The 15,593-nt window shown below is 40.7% G+C and overlaps 1 protein-coding gene across 4 annotated transcripts in view; it reads left to right on the top strand.

Moving 5' to 3' along the window:
- EDRF1 (erythroid differentiation regulatory factor 1) overlaps positions 1 to 15,593 on the top strand; it is a 53,697-nt gene that overhangs the window by 22,505 nt on the left and 15,599 nt on the right. The window contains exons 14-21 of one of the 4 annotated variants that reach the window (XM_023224326.2): positions 4,209 to 4,280; positions 4,603 to 4,753; positions 6,843 to 7,031; positions 7,378 to 7,578; positions 9,491 to 9,709; positions 12,141 to 12,364; positions 13,980 to 14,138; positions 14,312 to 14,476. In XM_023224326.2, coding sequence (XP_023080094.1) covers positions 4,209 to 4,280; positions 4,603 to 4,753; positions 6,843 to 7,031; positions 7,378 to 7,578; positions 9,491 to 9,709; positions 12,141 to 12,364; positions 13,980 to 14,138; positions 14,312 to 14,476 — 1,380 coding nt within the window. Of the gene's footprint in view, positions 1 to 4,208; positions 4,281 to 4,602; positions 4,754 to 6,842; positions 7,032 to 7,377; positions 7,579 to 9,490; positions 9,710 to 12,140; positions 12,365 to 13,979; positions 14,139 to 14,311; positions 14,478 to 15,593 lie in introns of all 4 variants that reach the window. The other 3 variants (XM_023224327.3, XM_023224329.3, XM_023224328.2) reach the window with 3 other exon arrangements.

Raw genomic sequence — 15,593 nt, 5'->3', positions numbered from 1 at the left:
TTGATCTGTCTAATGTTGACAGTGGAGTGTTGAAGTCTCCCATTATTATTGTATGGGAGTCTAAGTCTTTTTGTAAGTCTCTAAGGACTTGCTTTATGAATCTGGGTGCTCCTGTATTGGGTGCATATATATTTAGGATAGTTAGCTCTTCCTGTTGAATTGATCCCTTTACCATTATGTAATGGCCTTCTTTGTCTCTTTTGATCTTTGATGGTTTAAAGTCTGTTTTATCAGAGACTAGGATTGCAACCCCTGCTTTTTTTTGTTCTCCATTTGCTTGGTAGATCTTCCTCCATCCTTTTATTTTGAGCCTATGTATGTCTCTGCATGTGAGATGGGTCTCCTGAAGACAGCAGACTGATAGGTCTTGACTCTTTATCCAGTTTGCCAGTCTGTGTCTTTTAATTGGAGCATTTAGTCCATTTACATTTAAGGTTAATATTGTTATGTGTGAACTTGATCCTGCTATTGTGATATTAACTGGTTATTTTGCTCATTAGTTAATGCAGTTTCTTCCTAGCCTCGATGGTCTTTACATTTTGGCATGTTTTTGCAATGGCTGGTACCGGTTGTTCCTTTCCATGTTTAGGGCTTCCTTCAGGGTCTCTTGTAAGGCAGGCCTGGTGGTGACAAAATCTCTAAGCATTTGCTTATCTGTAAAGAATTTTATTTCTCCTTCACTTATGAAACTTAGTTTGGCTGGATATGAAATTCTGGGTTTAAAATTCTTTTCTTTAAGAACGTTGAATATTGGCCCCCACTCTCTTCTGGCTTGTAGAGTTTCTGCCGAGAGATCTGCTGTCAGTCTGATGGGCTTCCCTTTGTGGGTAACCCGACCTTTCTCTCTGGCTGCCCTTAATATTTTTTCCTTCATTTCAACTTTGGTGAATCTGGCAATTACGTGTCTCGGAGTTGCTCTTCTGGAGGAGTATCTTTGTGGCGTTCTCTGTATTTCCTGAATTTGAATGTTGGCCTGCCCTGCTAGGTTGGGGAAGTTCTCCTGGATGATATCCTGTAGAGTGTTTTCCAATTTGGTTCCATTTTCCCCCTCACTTTCAGGCACCCCAATCAGACGTAGATTTGGTCTTTTGACATAATCCCATACTTCTTGCAGGCTTTGTTCATTTCTTTTTCTTCTTTTTTCTTTTGGTTTCTCTTCTCGCTTCATTTCATTCATTTGATCCTCCATCGCTGATACTCTTTCTTCCAGTTGATCAAGTCGGTTACTGAAGCTTGTGCATTTGTCACGTATTTCTCGTGTCATGGTTTTCATCTCTGTCATTTCGTTTATGACCTTCTCTGCATTAATTAGTCTAGCTGTCAATTCTTCCACTCTTTTTTCAAGATTTTTAGTTTCTTTGCACTGGGTACGTAATTCCTCCTTTAGCTCTGAGAGGTTTGATGGACTGAAGCCTTCTTCTCTCATCTCGTCAAAATCATTCTCTGACCAGCTTTGATCCGTTGCTGGCGATGGGCTGTGCTCCTTTGCAGGAGGAGATGCGCTCTTATTTTTTGAATTTCCAGCTTTTCTGCCCTGCTTTTTCCCCATCTTTGTGGTTTTATCTGTCTCTGGTCTTTGATGATGGTGACGTACTGATGGGGTTTTGGTATAGGTGTCCTTCCTGTTTGATAGTTTTCCTTCTGACAGTCAGGACCCTCAGCTATAGGTCTGTTGGAGATTGCTTGAGGTCCACTCCAGACCCTGTTTGCCTGGGTATCAGCAGCAGAGGTTGCAGAAGATAGAATATTGCTGAACAGCGAGTGCACCTGTCTGATTCTTGCTTTGGAAGCTTCCTCTCAGGGGTGTACTCCACCCTGTGAGGTGTGGGGTGTCAGACTGCCCCTAGTGGGGGATGTCTCCCAGTTAGGCTACTCAGGGGTCAGGGACCCACTTGAGCAGGCAGACTGCCCCTTCACAGATCTCAACCTCCGTGTTGGGAGATCCACTGCTCTCTTCAAAGCTGTCAGACAGAGTCGTTCGCGTCTGGACAGGCCTCTGATGCTTTAGCTGAGCCCTGTCCCCAGAGGCGGAGTGTACAGAGACAGGCAGGTTTCCTTGAGCTGCTGTGAGCTCCACCCAGTTCGAGCTTCCCAGCGGCTTTATTTACCTACTTAAGCCTCAGCGATGGCGGGCGCCCCTCCCCCAGCCACGCTGCTGCCTTGCGGTTAGATTGCCGCAGACTGCTGTGTTAGCAAGGAGGGAGGCTCTGTGGGCTTGGGACCCTCCCGGCCAGGTGTGGGATATAATCTCTGGTGTGCCGGTTTTACAGCGCAGTATTGGGGTGGGAGTTACCCGATTTTCCAGGTGTTGTGTGTCTCAGTTCCCCTGGCTAGGAAAAGGGACTCCCTTCCCCCTCGCGCTTCCCAGGTGAGGCGATGCCTCGCCCTGCTTCAGCTCTCGCTGGTTGGGCTGCAGCAGCTGACCAGCACCGATTGTCCGGCACTCCCGAGTGAGATGACCCCAGTACCTCAGTTGAAAATGCAGAAATCACCGGTCTTCTGTGTCGCTCGCGCTGGGAGATGGAGACTGAAGCTGTTCCTATTCGGCCATCTTGCTCCAGCCCTCATGGCTGCCTTTTTTAAGGCTTAAGTGTTGACTGAAATGTTGCCTCTTCTGGGAGATGTTCCCTGACCACTCTGGCCAAAGCGTGCTCTACTTGTTTGTCCTTCAAGGAGCCTATCTGTTCCTGAAGTGAAGGGGTGGCCTGCCCCTCCACACCTGTGGGTGCTTCTCGCTAGGTGGAACGAGAGACTTGAGAAAAGAAATAAAGACACAGAGACAAAGTATAGAGAAAGAAAAGCGGGGCCCCAGGGGACCAGTGCTGTGCTTCCAGAGGACCCACACTGACACCGGTCTCTGAGTTCTCTCAGTATTTATTGCCAAAAAGATAAGGGAGTAAATCAGCAGTAAGATGTTCCATTTTCCCAGGATGGGGCAGGAGACAGATGTTTTTCTTTTACTGAGATGTAAGGGAATGGTACTGACCTTCAACCACAAGCAGGCTTTAAACATTTGCCTAACAAAGCACATTCCTTACAGCCCAAAATCCTTTCAACTTTAATTAGCACAGCAATGTTTCTAGCAAAGACAAGATTGGGGGTAGAGTCACAGATTAACAGCATCTCAAATACAGAGCCGAATGGAGTCTCTTAAACCTACTTCTATCTATAATAACACAGTAACAGGCTGACCTCTCTTTTCCCCACACTGAAGTTCTTATTTTTATGTTTGTCTTGCTTCACTAGAATGTAAGTTCCCTGCAGGTATAGACACTCTATCTCCAATGTCTAGAACACATTATGGGTGCTCAGTAAATATTTGACTCAATGACTGCAGGAAAAAGTCATTAACTGTCCATCTAAATTTTAGTTCACTTTCAGCTTGAACTTCCACAGTGGAGTGAAAAGATGTTCTGGTTATAATCATTGATTGCAAAAGTTACGTGTATATGGAATACTGCATTGTAACACTAGGCCGTGGACTTAACGGAACAATTAGGTCATAATTAAAGACGTAATGAGTTAGTGTCACTATTTTTCACAGATAGCACTTTCTGTCAGTATCTGAAGCACTCAAAAAATGCAGTGTTAGTATTCATATAAACATGTCTTTCGTTGGCCCTTCCTTATCCTTATTGAATGACTTTGCAGTATGGACAGTCAGCATGAGCTCCAGAGTCCCAGCTCCCCACTCACTCACCGTGTCCTCAGACAAATTGCTAAAGTGTCTGTGCTTGCTTTTCTTCTGTGCAATGAGAACAGTCGTTCCAACCCCACGGGATTCAGCGAAATGAGCTTCACAGAAGCCCCTACACGTAATATCCTTCTTAGCTGGAGGTTGCTAGCTGGTTTGGCTCCTTAATTAAGCAAATAAATTAACAAGAATATTAGTGAAACTTGTTATTTCTAAATTGACGCTAATTGTTAATTGTGTTTGGCCTAGTATCGGTGCTAATTATGAGTGGAGCTGACCTACTAAATGAGGTCTATATTTGTCTAAAACATTACTACTCTAGTTCTTGCTTTTTTGTCATAGTAGAATTATATTTAAAATTGTAAGTACTTAAAGCAACATAAATGTTGTAAGATCTTTTTAAGCAAGATTTTTGTTGATAATGCTTGCAGTAATTTAATCTTCAACAACAACAACAAAAAAGACCTTAATACATTGGTAATGTATTCATAATTTTACATGTTTGTTCCTCAAGCCCAGTTGTGCATTTCCAGTTTGCCATGACACAGAAGAGCGCTGTAGACTTGTGCTGAGCTATGTTCTAGAGGTAAGTTTAAGTTTAGTCTTCACTTTTTCAGTAAAGTTGGTACTTGATATGCAAATTACACTTGTTTGTTGGTGTCTGAATGTTATTCCGAATTGTGTGCTGCTGCAATTTTTTTTCCGTAAGCATAAAATGATAATCAGATTCGTTTTTCCGAAATATTTCAGATCAAACAAAGTTTTTAAAAGTCTGTTTCTGAGATGGAAATTTCTAAATTACTAAATTAAATTACTAAACGTATTCAGTAGTCCAGATACTGTCTTATATTTAGTTTTCAGTTAACCTGAAGTTAGGTATATAGTGAATGCTTTTCCTTTTTTTGAAGGGTTTAAAATCTGTCGATAGCAGCATCAAAAAAGAAAGTGACCTCCCAGCAGCTGACCCCAGCACTCCAATCCCGTTAAAATATGAAGACGAATCCACAAGAGGGGGTCCTGAGGGGCTAGAGAAGCAGATGGCCTTGTTTTTGGACAAAAGTAAGTTGAATTGATGTGCAAATAAGGCCTTCAATAGAATAATATACTGATTCTTTATCAACAGCAGACTTATGTCAATTAAGACATTCATTGCAAGGCATTGAGAAAAAGATACGTGAACTGGAAGTAGGGGTAATATTGTTTCATTTGAAATATAAAAAGGATATTTTTGATATTTCATGGACATTTCTAATAAGAACATAAGGAGCCTGCATCTTCCTGTTACCCACAATGAGGAACTAATGCCTCAGCCTGGTGGAGTTCTCAGAAATTGCTGCTTCAGTAAAAGCACTGGAGTGTGTAGGTGCCACAGACTTAGGAGCCCAACTGCCTAACTTCATATCTTGGCTTTGCTAGGGCAAGTTGTTCCACTTTGAGTCACTATTTATCTCTTTCAAAATAGAAATGATAATAATGGCTTCTTTAAAGGGTTGTTAGAATGATTAAATGGTTAATATATGTAAAGTGCTCAGAACAGTGTACATAATAAGCACTATAGAAGCGTAGGCTGTTGTTACTGCGCAGCGTTTGAATAAGCTACAAATGTCACTTTTAAATTATCTAGTTTGTTCTTCAGGAATATAACATCATGAAGAACATATGGACTTTTAAGCAGAAGCTGTGAATTTCTTCTTTATTTTAACCTAAGTTGTATTTCTTTTTCCAACCTTATTTCTTTCCCCCTTTGAAATCAGTTTCAATTGTTAAAAAAAAAAAAAAGAAAGAAAGAAAGAAATGTAGAAAGCCTGTATGTTTGCAATACGTTTGAATCACAGTGGAAGTGCTTTCTGGACCCTTGTTTTCCTGAACAAACATGGTGGAGGTAGGAGAGGAATAGATTTATTTCCCCAGCATTTATGTAGTCCTGCTTGTATGCCAGGCTTCAGCCTATAGGCAGTAAGGAGATCACACCAGGACTTTTGCCATTCTTTTTTTCTGAAATGCCTTTTCTCTCTCTTCCTCCTTCTCTGTCTCCCCTGTTGAAAATCCTGCTCAAGCTCAGAATCTCCATGCTTCCCTCTGTTCTCCAGCAGAATTACTTGATTCTCTTACCACTTTGTCCTGTGAGCCTGCCTTATGTCAGAGTTCCTGCGTTAAATGGTTTTACACACACATGCACACAAACACAGTTGTGAACAAGAAATTCATCTTACTTAATTTTAGTTTCTCACAATATCTCTTACTCACAGATGATGCTTATATCAGCAGAGGAAAAAAATCCATACACACATCAAACCATAATGAAGACTAAGTATCTTTCATCGCCTTGAAAGACTTGGGTTCTAGCTGATTAAAAAATGAGAAACCTTCAAGCTGGGGGAAGGGGGGGTGCGTTTTTGTTATTTGTGGAGCAAAATGTTCCACAGTATTTTGTTCTTTCTCTGTTAATTACACTTTACATATTTTGTTGTGGTTTATGTTATCAAGCATAGAGGCTATATAACTTCATGTCACAGTTTCCAGTGCCTGGCACAGTACTTGCCACAAAAATGATCATTTGTTGAGTATAAAGAAGGTAGTGATGGGTTGGACTTTAAATAAAGAATATTCCTGATAGAGGAAACAGTAAACTAAGATGGGAGATAGGAAAAATAGGCATCTTTATAGGTGACAAGTAGTAACTTAACATTGGCTGACGGGTAGTAGGATGGACAAGTAGAAAGTGAGACTGAGAAACATGCAACTAGTTTAGGCTAAGCTAAGTGGGAAGAAGCCATTTTCATGTTTGAGGACAGGCTTTCACAATGATCTTAAGCTGTGCTTTAGGAAGGTAAATTTTGACAGGTTGACACGTAGACTGGAGAAAGGAGACAGGTGTCACTCATGAGGTTAGCTATGTCAGTGACACTAGAAGAGAATGACAGAGTTGCCGATGTCAGGGAAGCAGAAGGCCTTGGAACTCCCAAGTGAGAGTCTTTTAACACAGCCGTTTTACTCCAGTGTATTCAAGCAGTAAAGCATAATATTTACCAGTCTTGTCACAATAGCACCTAAGTCTAGAGTGTTTCTATCAAGAAACAGAAAATATTTTTTGTGCGTGAGACTTACAGTCAAATATGCTGTCTTTTTTTTTCTCTCCATGTCACAGTGGGCTCCCTTCAGAAGGGCAATTATTCCAGTCAATCTGGAATGATCCCTGGCTCTTGGCAACATAAAATGAAACTTCAGCTGATTCTCAAGTCATCGAAGGCCTACTATGTTTTGTCTGATGCTGCCATGAGTCTTCAGAAATATGGAAGAGCATTACGATACATTAAATTAGCTTTGCAAAGCCATGGTAAGCCACTGTACATGAATATGTTTAATAGGCACTGGGAAGGGAGAACAGAGAAGGCATCTGAATCACAGTGGAAGTTTACTCCTGTTTCTGTTGTGTATCTTTATTTTTAAATGACTCTTTCCAATCCTGTGTGTGTTACCTTCTATTTTAGTTTCTGCTCAATGGTTTAACGTCTCTTTGCTTTGAAATACATGAAGCCGTAATATGTATTATTGGACATAAAATAAACAATAGCTACAGTGGTACAAAGTGTTCTGCTGCTAACACAGTTTCTTCATATTTCCTGTGGTCATTAATTTTTTCTGCATTTGTGTTTTTTCTTCTTCCCGCGCTTTCTAAACAGATACTTATTGCTGCCTCTGCACCAATATGCTTTCTGAAGTGCTGCTGTTTCTCTCTCAATATTTGACACTTTGTGGTGATATCCAACTAATGCTGGCCCAGAATGCAAATAATAGAGCAGCACACCTTGAAGAGTTTCATTACCAAACAAAAGAAGACCAGGAGATCCTGCATAGCCTTCACAGAGAGTCCAGTTGCCAAGGTGTGCCACAGACTTGGACCACGTGGTTCATGGTGGGACTGTGCAGTCTAGCTCGTGCTTATTTGAGTATTCAGAAAAGGGACAGAAATATTAGAGTTTTGATATTTGCTTTGTATTTATTTATTTATGTATTTGTTGAGACGGAGTTTCACTCTTGTTGCCTAAGCTGCAGTGCAATCTTGGCTCACTGCAACCTCTGCCTCCCAGGTTCAAGCGATTCTCCTGCCTCAGCCTACCAGCTAGCTGGAATTACAGGCATGCGCCACCATGCCTGGCTAATTTTGTATTTTTAGTAGAGACAGGGTTTCTTCATCTTGGTCAGGCTGGTCTCGTACTCCTGGCCTCAGGTGATCGCCCACCTTGGCCTCCCAGGGTGCTGGGATTATAGGTTTGAGCCACTGTGCCTGGCCTGTTTTATTCGTTTCTTAATTTTAAAATTAAACATAATCTTGTGTATTTGTATAAAATGGTTTTTAAGTATTTTATAATTACTGTTTATATAACTAGAACTAACTATAAAGTAAGATATGAAGACAGTTGTGTGTCAACTTTTTTTTTTTTTTTGAGAGACACAGTCTTGCTCTGCTGCCCAGGAGGCTGGAGTGCAGTGGGGCGATCTTGGCTCGCTGCAGCCTCTACCCCCTGGGTTCAAGTGATCCTCCCATCTCAGTCTCCCAAGTAGCTGGGACTAGTACATGCGCCACTACACGTGGCTAATTTTTGTATTTTTATTAGAGATAAGGTTTCACCATGTTGCCCCAGACTGGTCTCAAACTCCTCAACTCAAGCGATCCTCCTGCCTTGGCCTCCCGAAGTGCTGGGATTACGGGCATGAGCCAATGCGCCCGGCCTTGTGTCAGCTTTTTACACTCTTCTTTTCATGAGGTTCTTCTAGGTAACACTTGTAGGCAGCTAACAAAGCCATGGGTTTCCTTTTGAAAGGTATAACAGTTGATGAAGATGGTTCATTACCTTCTGAATGATTCCTCGGGGCTGAAATAAAGTGATCATTGTTTTTAACGTTAGTTCATAGCCAGCATCTTACTGAATATGTCACTGTGTTTGGAATTATCAGGCTTTAAAACTGGGAAATAGAGTAATCCGATCCGCAGCAGCGCTAGCTATCCCTCCCTCTTGCCTCAGCACAGTTGTGTGAGCACACTGCCATTAAGACAGTGAACGAAGTAAAAGATGAGTCTTCTGAAGGTGCTTCTGTGATATCTCATGGGGTTGTTTTATTATGCTCTTAAATTGTTATACTAAATATTACTTGATGTTTGTCTCCCAGAGTTTCAGACAATTCATAGCTGGAGGAGTGTACTGGGGGAGAGGGAAAAATGTGTTATTTTCTAGTATTTTTGCCCTTTCTTCCCCTCTCTCCATCTTTCTCAAATAATCATTTTTTTATAGATGTAGTAGGAACTTCCTCAGTGTATTTTTACTACTCCCATCATAGCAATTTCAGTTAAATACTTCTTTTTACTCCAGTTCCCACTTTGATGGCATTTTTAATCTCCTGAGGGCTTCTGTAGGAGCTTCGTCAGTGACTTAAAGTTAATATTGACACATTATTTCAAGAACTATTTCCATTAATTAAAAATAACAACTTTGTATTGGTGGACAACTTTAGGTCTGCCCTAATAAACAAGCGTACCTGGGAAAACCTGGATCACAGGAATTGTGTGATATTCATAGGCAGGAAAATATTTTTATCCAACATTAATATCCCAAGAAATATAATTTTATAAATAAATAGATCTTTATTATGAAACTTAAATATTGTTGTATTGATTAAATCTTAGTATACTTATACTGTATTGCATTTTTTATTACTTAGAATTTAGAATCATGTAGATACTGAGGAAGAGGGAATCACATGACTCGCATTGATGTATCCCTTTTTTCTTTTCAGGATTTGCGTGGGCAACTGATTTGTCTACAGACTTAGAAAGTCAACTTTCTGTTAGTTGTAAATGTTATGAGGCTGCTAATGAAATCTTGCAATTTAGTGACTTGAAAAGCCAAAATCCAGAACACTATGTACAAGTATTGAAGAGAATGGGTAACATTAGAAATGAAATTGGAGTGTTTTACATGAATCAAGCTGCTGCATTACAGAGTGAGAGAGTAGGTGAGTATTTCTTTAGATTCCTCTCTTTATTGCCTATTCTCTTAGAAAATTATGCTAATTTTGTATGAGTTAAGCAAAGAACGGTGGCACTTGATTTTATGTCATAAAGAGGTGCTTTGTTAGAGAACCTCTTATTATTTTTAAGAAATAGAATTGGGAAAACATGATTTTTCCCTTGGAATTAATTATTTCAATGTTCTTCATTCTCACTTTTGTACTCAGTCCATCTGATCAATTTAGAAGCAAATGGGACATCCAGTCATGTGCCAGGCTGTATGTTGGATATGGAACTGGCTAGAATATGGTCGTCTCTTCATGTTGGGAAGCTGGATAGGAACACAAAGAACGCTGTGGATGAGCACAGATGAAGTATAATGGGAGACTGGGGAAAGAAGACATTTGTGGAGGCCATAAGTTAGAGGGCTTTTGGGAAAGTGTCATTGAGCAGGGTGGTGCAGGGTGTGTAGTGTCAGCTGGCAAATGTGAGGAAAGGAGGGTGCTCTAGACCGAGGAGGCGGTGTTAGGAAGAAGCCGGGGATCTCAGAGGGTGCAAGTGTACGTTTAGAGGGAGCAAGAGGACTTTGTGAGGAAGATGTGGGATAGTGGATAAGTAAGATGCGGGATGGTGTAGTAAGATGTGGGATGGTGTAAGTAAGATGTGGGAGTAAGATGTGAGATGGTGAATCATTTGGGCCCATGTTGAATTTGAGTTCACTATGGAATGTGTATGTGAAAGGTATAAGTTAGTCAGTTTGAAGTGTGCTAGGAGCTGTAGGGCTATCGAGACAGACTGAGAGCCATTCACATAAAGGTAATAGTTGAAGCTGTGAGAATAGATGAGAATGTAAAGGCTGGACACAGGGAGAGAACAGAAAGGGGCTGAGGTAGAACTGAGGTTAGCAGGTAAGCTGAACATCTGTGGGCCTTTGGTTTTGGTTTTTGGTTGTTTGTTTGTCTGTTTTTGTTTTTGTTTTTGTTTTTTAAGGGACAGGGTCTTACTCTGTCGCCCAGGCTAGACTGCAATGGCATAATCATAGCTTGCCGCAGCCTCGAACTCCCGGGCTCAAGCAATCCTCTCACCTCAGCCTCCCAAGCAATTTTTAAAAATTTGTTTAGAGATGAAGTCTTGCTATGTTGCCCAAGCTGATCTCGGACTCCTGGCCTCAAGCAGTCCTCATGCTTTGACTTCCCAAAGTTCTGGGATTACAGGCATGAGCCACTGCACCCAGCCTGTGTGCCTGTTGATCTGTGAATAACGCTTGGCACTTAGGGTTACAGATGTTGCCCTCAAAGAGTTCCTTGCTAGTGGGAGAACCTGTGCATTTAAGGTGCATCTGGAGGGACAGTCAGTGAGGGAACCTGGGAAGTGGTCGTCAGGAAGCTTGGGAAATTGGATACAACACAGGTTGTAATCTCTTCAAACTCCATGGGAACCATGCTTTTGGATCTTCACAAAATGACACTTTGCTCAGATGTTTTTCTTTGCTTATTTGAATATCATTTGGTTAATAGTGAAGAGGGTTATACTTAAGTGTTGTACAGTAGACCCCACTTATCCTTGGAGGATGCGTTCCCAGATCCCCAGTGGATGCCTGAAACTGGAGAGTTTTTCTGTGCTTCTTCCTATACATACATGCTGTGATGAAGTTTAATTTTACAAATTAGGCACAGTAAAAGATTAACAGCATTTACAACAGTATGGCAGCATCATTACTCTTGTGCTTTGGGACATTATTAAGTCAAAATAAGGGTTACTTGTACAAAAGCACAGCAATATCATAACAGTCGATCTGATACCCCAGACAGCTACTAAGTGACTAATGGCGGGCCAGGCATACAGCATGAATGTGCTGGTTCCCATCCTGGCTGAGGCGGAGCAGGATGGTGAGAGACTTCATCAAGCTGTATTAGTCAGCTGGGGCTGCTGTAATGAAATATCATAGACTAGATGACATAAATGAGAAATTTATTATCTCATAGATCCAGAGACTGGAAGTTCAAGATCAAGGTGGCAGCAGGGCTGGATTCCTCTCATCCTTCTCCCTTGGCTTGCAGATAACTGCCTTGTCACTGTCCACACAGGGCCTTCTCTCTGTGCATACCCCTGGAGTCCCTCCCTCTTTTCAAAAGGACACCAGTCATACTGGATTAGGATCCCATCTTACAGTCTCATTTAACCTTAATTACATCTTTAAAGGACCTGTCCTAAATATAGTCACATTCTAAGGAACTAGGGGTTAGGGCTTCAGCATATGAACTCTGAGGGACACGTTTACCTTCATGTAACAGGCATGGTGAGAGCAATGAGCTGTGGTTGACTGCAGGTGACTGGCTCGCCACCATACTCCTGTCACTGCCATCCTCCTCTTAAGACAGTGCTAGGGTTTACACTGATGTCTTACACAGTTGTTTTCTTTCTTTTTCTGTAAAGTGAGCAAATCTGTGTCTGCTGCCGAGCAACAGTTGTGGAAAAAAAGCTTTTCTTGTTTTGAAAAGGGAATTCACAACTTTGAGTCAATTGAGGATGCCACAAATGCCGCCCTTTTATTATGTAACACGGGAAGACTCATGCGAATTTGTGCACAGGCACACTGTGGTGCAGGTGATGAATTTAAACGTGAATTTTCACCAGAAGAAGGCTTATATTATAATAAGGTAACACATTCGCTTACATGTTGGGCCTCATCCATTCATACCTGTCATTTATGTACATTTTTCCATTGTTTCACTAAAATATTACAAAACTAAAAATAATTAAACTCTGCTAATGGCACAAGACTAGACAGATCATGAAAACACTTGGAACCTGGCCTAAGACTAGTAAGAATTGAGTATTGAAGATGACACGTGGAATTGGAAGGGAAAAGATGATTCTGCAAATTGTTTGTACAACGAGCATGAATATCAAATGGATTAAAGATTGACATGGAGAAAATGAAACTGTAAAAGTACTAGAAGAAAATATAGGTAGAGGCTTGTATGATAGGTTATGGAAGGACTTTCCCAGCATGGCACAGTAAGCAGAAATCCTGGGTAAAAGTTGAATAAACTCAAATGTGTGAAAATAAAGTTCTAAAAATGCACAAATGTGTAAAAAAGATCTAAAAATGCACAACAGAAAGTGAAATTGAAAACAAATCATAATCTAGGGAAAATACTTAAAACAGATGAGAGGTTAATACACTCTTGCTATATAAAAACAAGAATCATTGGAAACACCCAAAGAGAAAAAAGAGCAAATAACCTTGAACAGAAAATGTACACATTTTTTTAAAAAAGTAAATGGCTAATATATATAAAAGAAAATTTTCAAAATTTATTTATATTTCTTTGTTTTTGAGGCAGAGTCTCACTCCGTTGCCCAGGCTGGAGTTTAGTGGCGCAATCTCGGCTCACTGCAACCTCTGCCTCCTAGATTCAAGTGATCCTCATGCCTCAGCCTCCTGAGTAACTGAGACTACAGGCGTATGCCAACATGTCTGTCTCATTTTGGCATTATAATATTTTTAGTGGAGATGAGGTTTCGCCATGTTGGCCAGGCTGATCTCAAACTCCTGGCCTCCAAATTGAGTTTTATTTATTAGATTGCCAAATTGTATGACAAATGGTCACACCCACTGTTGCAGAGGGTACAAGGATATGAGCACTCATATAATGGAGTGATTGAAGCCATTTAAATGACATTAGTGAAGAATGTTGGTGGCATAATAAATTTTTAAATGAGTAACCTTTTTTGATTTTCTTTTTTAAATTTATATATACACAGAAAAGAGTGAATAAATAAACACCAGAAATGTAGAAATTATTGCTGGGATATTAAGTGAGGTTTTGTTTTTGGTTTCAATATAATGGCCATGTATTTGAGGGTTGGGGTAACAAGGTAGGAGGAGATACTTCTTTTTACAGTAAAATTTGGTAAGTTTTTAATCTGATTTACTAGTTATAGAAACTGTGATTTTCATTTAGAAAGGAAAAAAAAAAAGGAAACAAGTGCATCCTCATGCTCAGCCTGAGTCAGAAGCAGCACCACGGATTGGCTTCTTGTAGCCTTGAGATGGGAACAGAGTGGTCTTCAGTCTACTCAGAATAACTTTCTTCATTGAAATATTTTCACTGACTTATTTTTTCATTTCCTCATAATATTGCCCCTTGATAAATTATCCCCAAATTAAATTAACATCTGGGTAGTTATGAAGTATGTTTTATTTTGATGCAGTATTGGTATATGTTTAAGCTGAGTCAGAAATGTACACTGTTTTCTCCTTTGCAGGCTATTGATTACTATTTGAAAGCGCTGAGGTCATTGGGAACACGAGACATACACCCAGCTGTTTGGGATTCAGTGAACTGGGAATTGTCCACTACTTACTTTACTATGGCAACTCTACAGCAAGATTATGCTCCATTATCTAGAAAAGCTCAGGAGCAGGTGATAATATTTGCTGGATTATAAAATAAGTTCTCAGTCTCATTCCCTTGTTTAACAAATAGTTAGCATCTGTTGTCTTTTCCCGAATAAGCAGTATTTAAACGTTTTAAAACCTCCTACAGTCAGATTACGAGCTTGTTTTTTTCTCCCCCCTCAAAAAACTAAACAAACAGATTGAAAAAGAAGTCAGTGAGGCCATGATGAAGTCCCTGAAATACTGCGATGTGGATTCCATGTCTGCTCGGCAGCCCCTTTGTCAGTATCGAGCTGCAACCATCCATCACAGGCTGGCCTCCATGTACCACAGCTGTCTGAGGAATCAGGTATTGTCAGTCCAAGTTAAGTACAGTGCCACATCAGTTGAAAAGTGTTCTGGGTGCTTTTGTTTTTTGTTTTTTTAACATGGTCATATATATTTTAAATGCAATCTATGTTAATTAGCTACTTTAGAAAAACTTGTAGTGTAACTGGTTTTCCCTCTCACCTATACCATGTATTTTTTTCTACTCTACTTGAGTGGGTCTTAGTTTGTGAACTTACCTATTTGCCTGGGTGTGTTACTTCGGTTTTTTAAAATGTAGGTAGGCTTTATAGTAATGGTTCAGTGCCAATTTTACAGTACTAGTCTTCCATCTTTTATTGTAAAAGAGAGCATATAAATGAAAATACAGGCAGGGCACAGTGGCTCACACCTGTAATCCCAGCACTTTGGGAGGCTGAGGCAGGCGGATCACCTGAGGTCAGGAGTTCGAGACCAGCCTGACCAACGTGGAGATACCCCATCTCTACTAAAAATACAAAATGAGCCAGGTGTGGTGGCACATGCCTGTAATGCCCGCTACTCAGGAGGCTGAGGCAGGAGAATCGCTTGAACCCGGGAGGCAGAGGTTGCGGTGAGCCGAGATCGCACCATTGCACTCCAGCCCGGGCAACAAGAGTAAAACTCCACCTCAAAAAAAAAAAAAAGAAAAAAAAATACATGTGGAACATACGTACAGTTTACAGAATATCAAGGAAACCCCTGTGTCCCTTGTCTGGAGGTTGAGGAATGCCCAGAGTGCCCCGTGTGCCCCTCCCTGGTGTGTCTTCCTTGACGTCCACTCAGGTGAACTGCTGTCCGAAAATTTCTGCTGTGTCTGTGCCTTTTTTGTGCTGTGCCACTTATAAAACGGTATGTCTACATTGTGCCCTGTGGTGAGCATGGGGAAACGAATCTGCTGTTGGTGTTCTGTGGCTTACTGCCTTTCACTTAACATCATGTTTTTGAGATACATCTGTGTTGGCACAGGTAGCTGTTCATTTTCTCAGTTCAGTAGTCATTCAATGACTATATCGTAGTTTGTTTATCTAGTCTATGATTACTGAATTTTGGGATTATTCCAGTTTGAAGCTGTTAGAAATAATGAATACCAACAGTATTGTACATTAATCCTACTGACCAGATTCCTGTGTTTC

The sequence above is a fragment of the Piliocolobus tephrosceles genome, chromosome 9 (genome assembly GCF_002776525.5).
Source record: "Piliocolobus tephrosceles isolate RC106 chromosome 9, ASM277652v3, whole genome shotgun sequence".
NCBI classification, from domain to species: Eukaryota; Metazoa; Chordata; class Mammalia; order Primates; family Cercopithecidae; genus Piliocolobus; species Piliocolobus tephrosceles.
Note: the sequence above shows the minus strand (reverse complement) of the source record. Positions and strands in the feature narration are given on the sequence as shown.